Genomic DNA, 11407 nt, shown 5'->3' on the forward strand with positions numbered 1-11407 from the left:
AAGGGGAACATATTGGGGGGGGGGGAGGCGGGGAGCAGTTTTAATAGGACAGATCAGTTGGCCTGGCATGAAAGACACTGGAAAATGGATTAGAACCAGCACTGTATATGCGTATGAATCACCTTTACGTTTCTATCCAAATCAGTCGTTGAAAAAGCAAAGTCCAGAAATATTTTTTATTAAAACACTGATCATAGTTAAAACACTTTGAGGTACATTAAATAAATACAACTTTTAAGTTGTACAGCCAGTCTCTGGCGGTTTTGCAATGGGTTTCAAGAAACGCTAGGCAGCATCAGTAGCATTTCTGTAAGTACAGTGAAATAAACGCATTTCTGGTTGGGAAAACATTTGTTATGACTTTACTAATAAATCAGTTAAAATTTTGCAAAAATCAGGGCTGAAATTTACATTCAGAAAAACAGGTGTTATCCTCCTGCTGTTGGAAAAAAGTGGAATTCCAAAGGAAGACACTTTTTAAGTCATCCACTACTTGTATTTCTCCCAGTCCTGGTTTCTTCCTTAATTCTCTTTGCTGGAATCACATACCTGCAAATATTATCAAAGGATGGTCTCCCGGCAAACTCCAATTAAACTGTGAGGCCTGTCCCGCTCTAAACTGCGAGTGATATGGGACCTACGTAAGAAGGCAACTGGAGAGCTCAGAGCACCACAGCTCTGAAGATGAAGATCTTCTTGAAGTCGCTTTCTAGAGGTATTCACATTCTGCTGGGAACTTGTAATTACCTGTTTAAAAGGGCAGGAATGGAGAAGGAGAAATGGGGAAAACAGGGTAAGAAATCTTTTCATTTAAAAGGTTCAGTCCCTGAGTATTATTTCATTTAAGTTACCCAATGATGGAACTCCCCCAGAGGAGACGTGTTTATGCAGCCATCCAGAGACCCTCCCGCTTCTCCTGTTCTCCCAGCCGGTCAGGGCTGAGTACTGGCTACTGGAAGGCACAGTCAGGCTTGAAAGGCGTGAGGCCTCCTACCTGTACTGTGGTGTGGAATCAACAAAGGCGCAAACAAGTATTTGTTTCTCTCTAGACGAATGAAAAGGAAACCTGTGGAAAAGGCGGCAGCTCTGCCTTATAATTGACAAAGACGAGTTCGGAGCAAATTAAACTCATCTGTTTCTTTTAGGAGAAAGAGATGCTTCACTAGCTTTGCTGAAGGTGGAAGAGAACTAAAATCTTGCAAGCCTGGTAAACAAACATTTTGGTGTTAACGGAACTGTCAAGCTACTCCACAAATCTGAATTATACGACTATTTTACCAAAAATTCTGTGACTTCTTAAGTAGATTGCTGGGATGCCCCGAACGTTCACTAATTAATAATGGTTTTTGTCTGAAAAAAATAACTACTAAAATTATTTCTTTAATGTGAAAAAAAACATATGTCTCCCTGGATCTAAGAAATCCACACAGGATAAAAAATGGGTCCTTGGTTTCTGGTTTTATGATCCACATAAACATTCAGATTTTTTTACACTGTTTTGTTTTGTGAGAAACTATGTTTTTTTCATTTAAAGAAAATTGTTTTCAACTTTCTAACCTTGAGGATTTAATGACCTATAAACTTTGTAAAGCAATAAAAATGTTAAAATTTAATTCCACGCCAACACTCCATTAAGTATGTCATGATAGTACTGCTTTTCTACCCACGCGACTACAGAGGTAACTGATACGGCGCTACTTCTTTGTTCTACTTCATAGTTAGCAAAAACAATCTTGCAGCAAGCTTTATTAAATGCTGTCTGTTTCCGGCCACACATCACACTCTCTCACATGCTGTTTAAGTGTTATTCCATCCTGCGTGAATACTTAGCCAGTTCCCCTCACTTAGGGGTCAGCAGACTAATACCATAGGAATTACCGTATCTCAGAACGGGGGGAAACAGCCCCCCAGCGTGTACCCTTAATCGTCTGTCCAGCTCTGTGGAAACCCTCCAGGCAACCTGAACATGGTTAGCCAGTGCTAAGAGCATTCGGCTTTTCAAATCTGACAACGTAAAAGGAACTTCACTTCTATAGCTATCGTTGTAGTAACAATACTAGCAAGAAGCGATTCATCACCTTTCTTCCTGCAAAAAAGATTTATTATCTAATGCATGTAATAATAAAAGTTGCTGCTGCCACTAATTCCCTTGTTTTATAGGATTCCTTCCAAGCCTTGTGTCTGTTTTATTCTCACTCAAGGTGAGAATAAATTAATAAAATTAATTAAATTAATAAATAAATAAAATTCTTCCTTTGGAAAAGCACAATTTCTCAGTTCTTTTTCTTAAAAATAACAAGGGCCATTAACATTCTTCCAGTCAGGAGTAAGGGTAACTGCGCTGTTCTGTTTTGATAGATCGCGGCCCTGCTTGTATATCTACCCATTCTTTTCAGCTAGCAGCTTATGCTGTGCAAATACATTTGCCTGAAAAAACAAAAGATCCAAGTCAGTTCTGTGTATCTCCGTATATAAACACAAATTCATGTATGGAGCAGTCACAGGTGCAGAAAGACGTTGGAAATAAGAGAAGATGATTATCAATGTGTAAATACCAGCTCCCTATAGATCTCCTAGGATATTACTGGGTCCAGCTGAAGAATTTTAAATGCATTCATGCGTGCTTCAGCGTAAAATGCATTGCTGCCTGATAAATATTATTTCTTACTAAAGCCATGTTACTATAACAGAACTTTTGTAGGAATTGGCTGAAGTACTTAAAACTGTAAAAACATTTAAATAAGGTATGTGTCTATCACGGTTGAAGAAATCTTTAGAACTTAAGTGGCCTACCTGGTCTATAATATTGGCACTGAAGATGGCTTCTTCCATGTGTCTCTCATCAGATTTTATTACTGATCGTATGCTGTTCACTACATGACGTACTTCTGGAGGGAGATTACAGTTTGAATGTTCCAAAAATTTTGCCACTAAAATTTTTGTGTCTTTATAGGCCTTAAGGTCCACTAAAGAGCGTGGTCGCTCTTTTGAGACTGCGTGCACAGCCTTTGGCTTTAGGTGTAGATCAATTTTCCTTGTATCCCTCTGTTTTCCAGTTGGTAGGAAACTGCTCAAAGAATGCTGACAAGCAGAGGCAGCCACATGAGAACCAGAAACAGGAACTAAAAAAGGGGGGGAAGAATATCTTTAAAGTAATAAGTTAAAAAAAAGAAAAAAAAAGAAAGGAAAAAAAAGGCAAAACAAATATTGTCACAAAAGTTTTTACTTTGTCGTAAAATGTCTGTTTTTTCTGAAGAATAACAAAAACATGCAATCAAGGAAACATTGCAAAATGGTACTTAACCAGGGTCAAGAGTAAGACTCTTTCCCATGACCAAGAGAAGGACTGCATTTAGGATGAGTGGGTGGGTAATTAAAGTACTTCATAAATCACAGACATTTTTGTTACCTCTACTTTCAGAGACTTCAGTTGACATTAATGCTAAAGGGAAACACCAGCTACTCAGTGTTACATACGTAACTTGTAATGTTTTAGGCCCACGCGTGCTCCCCCCCCACCTTTAAGGATAAAGTTCCCCTTATTTCTAGGCCTTGAAAATTCTAAGCAGTGAATAATACAAGAGAGATTAGCAAGAAATACAGAGAAAGCAAAAATGCTAAACTGAAACAAAGGACTTCATTCGTAGCATTTATTTTCACTCAAAGGCTGGTTCCATCAGCATTGTATATCATATATGTATGCTCTTACTAAGTGATTTTTATGCCCCGAATTTTCTAGAGCTTGTTTCTCTATCAGAAGCTTTTAATTATTTGTAAAACAAAAGAAGGAAACCCATATGATCCTGCTTTAGAAAACTGATCCTCACCTGTTTCTAATGTAGCTGGAGATAATCCTGCATCTTGACGCTGGCTACATATAGGAGTCCAGGCACAATTATCACCTTTAACCAAAAGAGAGAGAGACAGAAAGAGCACAATCAACCCCTGCTTGTCCTCTGCCCAAAGCAAGGAAAAATACATTGGAATCTTTTATTGTCTCCTTTACAGAATGAAACTACTCAGAAGAAATACTACTTTCAAGATGCCCATTCATAAAGAGAAGCTACTATACACAGAAATGTCCTATAAGCCGTTAAATAAATACAAATAGAAAGATACAGTTCCTGCTTGATGGTTTCCTCTCTGTTATACAGCTATCAAATCCTAAATATTTCAGGCCTAAGCACTGAAGCTATGGAAGGCTCCTTGCTAGGTGCAGACCTCAGACTTTCCTGTATTTCCTCAGCAGACAGAGTTTATCTTAGAAAATGGGAAAAACAAGAAAGATGAGTCCCTCTTATTTCTACAAAACCAGCATTTTATCCAATATTTCTACCTCCTTTTTTAATAGACTCCCATTCTTTGCAGGACAAATGCTATCCACCGCTGATGAAATTAATGGGTAGGTGACCACTATGGTTACTGATGATCCAATCAATACCAAGTGGTTACAGAGCATCTACAAACAGCTCTGGACATAGTTGCCTTCTCATGACAGAGTTTCTGGGACGCCAGCAGAAGGATCAATGATGATAAGATCACACTATGCAGTAACTACCAGTGCAGTCTGTTTGATTTCAAGCTTGTGACAATCAGGATGGAATAAACCCTCACATTTATGCTAAGGCTGTTTACATGTGTTCCCAAGACTGAAACCTATTTTGAACTTCTAGGTAGATTAGAAGAGGTTTTCTTCCATATCTTCAGGGACAGTTTATAATGAAAAGCTGGTATAATCCTCCCTGGTAGAATGAATAATTAAATGAAGGAAAACAAAGCTAAGATGCTACAAACATAGAAAATCTGTCAGAAATTAAAAGAGACAGCTTCTATCTTTAATTTGCTTTATTATGCTGAAGTACTGCGACACATGAATCGCAGCATGCTTATTAAGAGGAGACACTTCAGAGGTTCTGTCTTCCCATCCATTATTATACTGCTCAATGGACTTGCGGCACAGTCAAAACTACACCACTAGACATTAGCCTGAATTATCTGGAACACAGACACTACAATAATCACTCAGGCACTTAACTGATATAGCCACATAGTCTATCATATTTGATTATAGATTGTTTGTTGTAACAAATATCAGTGCTAGAAGTTGATTTTGTCCTCCTTTGCTATGATAAACTTCATGGGGAAAAGACAGAAAAACGTGCAAACTACTAATTTATAAGTAATTTTTTTTAAGAGGAAACTATTTCTTACAGAGATCATATGTCAACCCACCATACTTACATTGTCCAGGGACTACACAGTGACTATAAAGGCACCTGTTAAACTGAACTTTCATTTACAATTTCTCTACTAGGAATGACAGATATTTCAAAACAAATAAGCAAGCTCACTTTCAGCATTAAAGGATTAATGGGAGAATTGTTGACTATACGTGTCATAAAGACCCCATCATGTCAAGATGTGCTTGAAGCACATGAATTGTGTTTTATTTTATGCCAGCGTTAAAATTCCCAGATTACTAATTTATTAGATATCATTGCTGTTGTGTCACTATGCTGTTGCACACGTGCAACATCCCTGTGTCAAGTAATTTCTGTTCCAAACCATGTGCAGTGCAATCACAGTAACATTCAAGACCCATTTAACAAAACTTCACACGGTAAATTTCAAGGTTGCGCTTCTAAGTCTCTTCACATTGGTTTGTATAGGGAGGTTAATCAGAAGATAAATTATAATTTTTTTTAAAGTAGAAATGCAGGGTCCTAAGACAAAACCAACCCCCACTTACCAATCTGACAACTGTATTTTCCCATTTGTGAACATGCCTGAAGCTCCCCCACCCCTCAGTTCTCCAAAATCCACAGTATGTCTCTTACATGAGTTATTAGTATTAACGATATGTACTTACAGCTCTGTCTTTCATATGGTCAGTCTACTTGACCAGTTGTTCTACTCCAGGACAATTTTAAAAAAATAAGTGTATGTTATTGAAAAAAAAAAAAAACCCCAAACACTTTTTCTTCGGGGTTGGTTAGGTGATGGAGCTCAGTTGGTCCCCTTTAACTTTGCCTATCATTCAACTCTGTGGATGTATTTTAAAATTCTGAAGTGAGATCTACATACCAATAGCCAGTCATGAAAAATCTAGATCCAATACCATTTAAAAGTTATAAAGACTATAAAAAAACTTCAGCTGTGTGTCACAGCTTAGGAAAAATAAGCTTCAGGGCTGCTACAGACAGCCGGAACGTGTTACTAGAATTGTTCTGCTTCTAACCTCTGTATGATTTCCAAATAGAGTTCAACAAAAAGTAGAGGAAGGGCAAGTGATGCAAAGTTGTGAAAACCTTCACAGAGTAAAATTTTGCAAACTGTAGCTTGCCAAGCATATCAATGAAAGAAATATGCACATCTAGACTCAAGTGCTTCTCTTAAAGATTTCATTTTAGAGTCTTCTGTAGGCAGCAAAAGAACGGCAAACTAAGTCAGCACAAACACCTTCCCTCTGAGTTACTTTTTCTCTTGCTCCCCCCTCTGCTGTGTGTATATCAGCATCTCTAGGACCATCTCTGCTCCTTTATTACAATCTTTACTAAGCCCAGTTACATCTCAGTAATGTTCAACCCGTGTCCCTGAACTCACGTAGGGCTAAGAACTTGGAAATTCATCAAAATAATTCCCATAATGCCATTTCTCCAGAAAGGATGATGGATGTATTTAGGACATGTTAAAAATGAAGGCAGAGCATCTGTTCTACCAGGTGTCCCAGCAGTCAGCTAGAACACGTAGATATGGCTGCCTACAGTAATCTCTCTCTCAAACACTACTTAAAGAGCATATGGAGCACAATATGGAAAACTTGCAGAGTGCGATCCGGAAGAGAAAGGGCTGTTCTTCTTGTCTTTAGCACAGTAGAAAGGATTCAAAAATTCCTACTTACTGTCTGCACAGCACCTTCATGGCACGTATATCCTAGCAGAGTAAATTTCATAAAATAAATGCAGACTTCTAGATTAAAGATTCACTTTTCCTGGGCAGGATGCTGAGGCTAGATTTCTAAAGGTAAAAGACATTCAATTATTGAGCTAAGTGTGAGGTCTCTGAAATTCATAGAAATAGAATAATGATGCAAAAAGTGTAATAGAACCAACACATCATCTTCCTAAATGAAACCAGTTATTTCAGCGTTTTGCCCACTTTTGTTTTGAGCTAGTCACATGATTCTTCCTCTAGATCCCTTAGAAAGCCCAGTGAACGCATCTGTAACGGCACCATCTATGACACCTTACACAGCTTTTAATCTTTACTTTCAAACCACTTCTCCAGGTTACCCCTTTGAATGTCTCTAAACAGCTTAAATCCTTTTGTAAAACCTGCGCTTTTCAAATGGCTTAGACAGTTCTACAGTCCTGCTATTACTTGATCAAGCCATTCTCTACTAAATCAAACATTTCTTCTCCACTAACGAGCAGATTTTTATGAAGATACACTGTTCCGCTAACATCATCTCCTCTCTTCTTCCCTACTTGTCTAAAAGAAGATTCATGTCAGAAGATGCTTATCCACGACAGTCAAAGCTTTCCTTTTCATTTATCATCTTGTCATGTGCCTCATCTTTCATCTCTTTGTCCTATAAACTTTTCACCACACAGTCCAACTTGCCACTACACAGTCACACTGACTGCCTCTGACATGCACCAATGCTGTTGATGTCGGTGTCACCTTCAGGAAACACAACCTGCTGTATTACAAGCATGACAGCTCAGTTAATCATTTCCTAAATAGACCCCAGCTACCATTCAACTTCTTAGTTTAGCTTCTCAATGTAGCAGTAATAGAGAAGTGGAGGCGTCTACTCAAGAGATGGTTTTCTGAGAACTGCAGAAAGGCTGGTACAATTTAGAAAAGCCAAAATTAATTTCACTCTGCCACTTTACCCATTTCTATTCGTCTTAAAAATTTTCAAATCTAGAAAATGTGCATGGAACTAAAGCCTTCACACGTAAGTCAACTCTCATTGGAACGTTTCATACAATTTCCAGCAGCATCAATTGCTGCATAAATCACATACCACTCATTTGTTCCATGTGCCATCAGCCTTGTGGTACTACACCTACCTTCTGTATAAGACGAACATGATACAGGGTCACTAGTTGATCGGACTATATTTGAAATTCGATATTTTGTAATGTGATGCTGCTGGACAGCACTCTCACGGCCGCTCACACACGATGAAGTATTTGCGGGCCCAAAACAGGGAGAGGTCTGGGAAGGGACAGGAGGCTGGCTAAAGACCGCACAGCAGATTTTCTTTTGCTTCGAAGGTGGCATGGCATTGCTTTCTTGAGCAGAACTCTGCAGTTCTCTTTCTGAGGGGCTGAAATTCTCTGAGGAACAGTCCAAGGACCTGCCAAGGGCACAGTTCTGTTCTTGTCCTTGAGACCTGTCTGTAGAGGCTCGGCTGTGGGAACTGTCATCCTCATCAGGAAAACCCTCTGAGCGAGTTCTGTGGAACCTGCAGTGGGTGCTGTAATCCAGAGTGCTGCAGCTCTGGTCCGTAGTCCCTTTGGGGGTTGTACAGTAGGGAGAAAGATCTGCGGAACGGAGAGACCCTTGAACTTCCAGCGAACAAAGATCTTCAGAGGAGCAGCTACGGTCTGGGATATCAACAGCCTCAGAGACCATCAAAGAGGTGCTCTCAACAGAAACTGCAAACCAAGAGATTCAGAGAGAAATAAAGACTTCTTGCCCCTCTCCCATTCCTCCCCAGCCCTGTTTTCAATATACTGATTTAAATTTAGTAATTGGCAAGTACATCAATAATTACTCAAAAGCTTTCAGATGACAGAATGCCAAAGCAAAAAAGACTGAAGTAATTTACTTGTTTCTAGTGTCCTTCAGCAAAGCTAATTTGTGCTGTCCTCCAGTATTTTCTTCAACTAATAAGCATACTTGAGCACTGATACCAAAGTATTATCTGTAACTACATTTGGCCAGGAACAGTTCTTTCACTACTGGTTTCTCTGGTAAACAGTGAGAGATTGCCTGTGGTAGAAAAAGTAAAACTTTACACAAATGCCGAAAAAAACACGGCTCTGATCACTTTTAAGGCAATCACTACTGTCAATATTAGCTTTGCACCTAACACTTTCTAATCAATCATCATTTCCCTGAGACATGTATCTAAGTTCTTTACAAATGAGAATTCACCATCATATAACATCTCCGGCACACAAAATATGTGACACACACACACACTTCAGAGAGAAGCTAAACATTCTATGCAAGGCCACGTCATCTTTGAAGCCCTTTGTCATGGTTTAATTTCAGTCGGCAACTAAGCACCACGTAGCCGCTCGCTCGCTCACTCCCCCCCCACCCAGTTTATGTACTGAGCATGACGTCCCATGGCATGGAATGTCCCTTTGGGCAGTTTGGCTGTGCCCCCTCCCAGCTTCTTGTGCACCTCCAGCCTTCTCAGTCGGTAGAGCATGGGAAGCTGAAAAGTCCTTGGCTACTGTAAGCATTACCTAGCAACAACTAAATCATCGGTGCGTTATCAACTTTGTTCTCATCCTAAATCCAAAACACTGTACCAGCTACTAGAAAGGAAATTAACTCTATCCCTGCCGAAACCAGGACACCCTTTGTTTTAAAAATTGAGATTATAATCACTTCCTCTGTCATGTCTACAAATACATGTTACGGATGAAAATGGCCCCTTGTATGAAAATAAGTAGTTGGCTTTGCATTATTCCCAAAGTCATGACAAAAATAAAGAAAATAAAACTAGATAATCCAGTCTCCAGGCTCCAACAATACAGACAACACTTTTCCCATATTAGACTGGAATTCCTTGAAGTTTGACATCTAAAATCAAAATATTTACAAAATACAAATCGCATAATTGTATTCAGCGCAGCAGCCTCTGATGCCCTTTTTTGCATAACAGCTGTTGCTAACCATATTGATGAGACAAATGTATTTTAACTGTTTTGTTCAGGAATAGAAAATTAGGATCTTTTAGTGAATTAGAGAATGTTTGTTAGGTTCTCCCATGTTTTGGGGTCTAGGAAGCAGAAAGCTTTCTACAGTATAGGGAAGTTAACTATCAAAAATAAAATCAAATATTCACAAAGTTGGATTTAATGAAGGACATTTTCTTCTTACATAAAATGAATCACAACAACTATTTTCTTTTGGGGCTTCCAGAAAATAAATTTGTAACACTTACAAGGCAATCATAAGATTGCCAAAAAGGACATAATAATCAATAATGGAATACACCTAAAGACATGCTAAAAATGCATAATATGCACCGCTTATTATGTGTTAGGTGCAAAGCTGCAGTGATTTATTGGACCATTTATATTTGTGATGAGTCCCCAAACATGTTTTACCCAGTTAGATGATTCTTTGCAACGTATTCCCTTAACTCAGGCTTTGAAATATCTATAAAGTTTGTATGGATAAATGAAAGCATCCAGTTTGTGCCTGTCTTCAGAGCACAGATCTTCACTGTCCAAACTCTCTCTGATTTCATTTGATTTAATTGATAACTAGAGTGTGGTTGGTTGTACCATTTTGCTACCTGGACTCAAGGGCCTTAAGCTGTATTTACAGCTTCCTACTATACTACTCTTCCACTGGTGTGGTTTTTCTGGTAATACAGGCAGCAGGAGGAGGGGCCTGAAGCAGATAAGAAGCAGTCACTGTTCAAAAGCCACGGAATGGTGACACCTGACTGATTTTGCATGAATAAAACATGCCCGAGGACCTTCCTAGTTCCCTTTTATGTGCGCACAGCACAATATGTAATGTCAAAACCCTGGCTTGAGAGCTGGCCCACTGCTTCCCAATAGTCAAAACTCTAGCACTGGCCTTAAAATTTAGACTTTCATATGTGGATGTGAAGTCCAAATGTACTTATGAACTTTAGGAACTAGCTCTGTAGACACAGCCCTTGTTAACAGCAGCACTTGAAAACTAGTCACCTTCAGTTGTCACACTCCATTGCAGCTGTCAAACACCAGGGTTTAAAAAAAAAATTAATATTTAGCAGCAGTTAAAGGTGACCACTGGTGGCTCTGGAAACTGAAATCCTTCTTCACAGAACAGGTACTCTGTATAGGAACAGATGCTCCTCGCTTACCTGTTAAGCTGTCAGTCCCATTCTGGACGCTAAGCAAGAGAGGACTGTTTCTGTTTCTTGGACCACTCTGCCACCACCTCTCTGCCCATAAGTGTACTAACTGAGAACACCTGCCAGTCTATTCATTAATACGATATGAATATGATGTGGTGTCCTGGTTTTGGCAGGGATAGAGTTAATTTTCTTCCTGGTAGCTGGTACAGTGCTGTGTTTTGGATTTAGGATGAGAACAATGTTGATAACACACCGATGTGTTAGTTGTTGCTAAGCAGTGCTTACACTAGTCAAGGACTT

General features: G+C 39.2%; 1 protein-coding gene across 1 annotated transcript in view; it reads right to left on the bottom strand.

Moving 5' to 3' along the window:
• Positions 1 to 561: 561 nt before the first annotated feature.
• FAM189A1 (family with sequence similarity 189 member A1) overlaps positions 562 to 11407 on the bottom strand; it is a 60741-nt gene continuing 49895 nt past the window's right edge. The window contains exons 9-12 of the mRNA XM_019472360.1: positions 8079 to 8669; positions 3828 to 3902; positions 2794 to 3122; positions 562 to 747 (exon numbers count right to left, since the gene is read on the bottom strand). Of these exons, the coding sequence (XP_019327905.1) occupies positions 562 to 747; positions 2794 to 3122; positions 3828 to 3902; positions 8079 to 8669 (1181 nt within the window). The remainder of the gene's footprint in view (positions 748 to 2793; positions 3123 to 3827; positions 3903 to 8078; positions 8670 to 11407) is intronic.

Source organism: Aptenodytes forsteri, unplaced genomic scaffold, assembly GCF_000699145.1.
Source record: "Aptenodytes forsteri isolate BGI_AS27 unplaced genomic scaffold, ASM69914v1 Scaffold83, whole genome shotgun sequence".
Lineage (NCBI taxonomy): Eukaryota > Metazoa > Chordata > Aves > Sphenisciformes > Spheniscidae > Aptenodytes > Aptenodytes forsteri.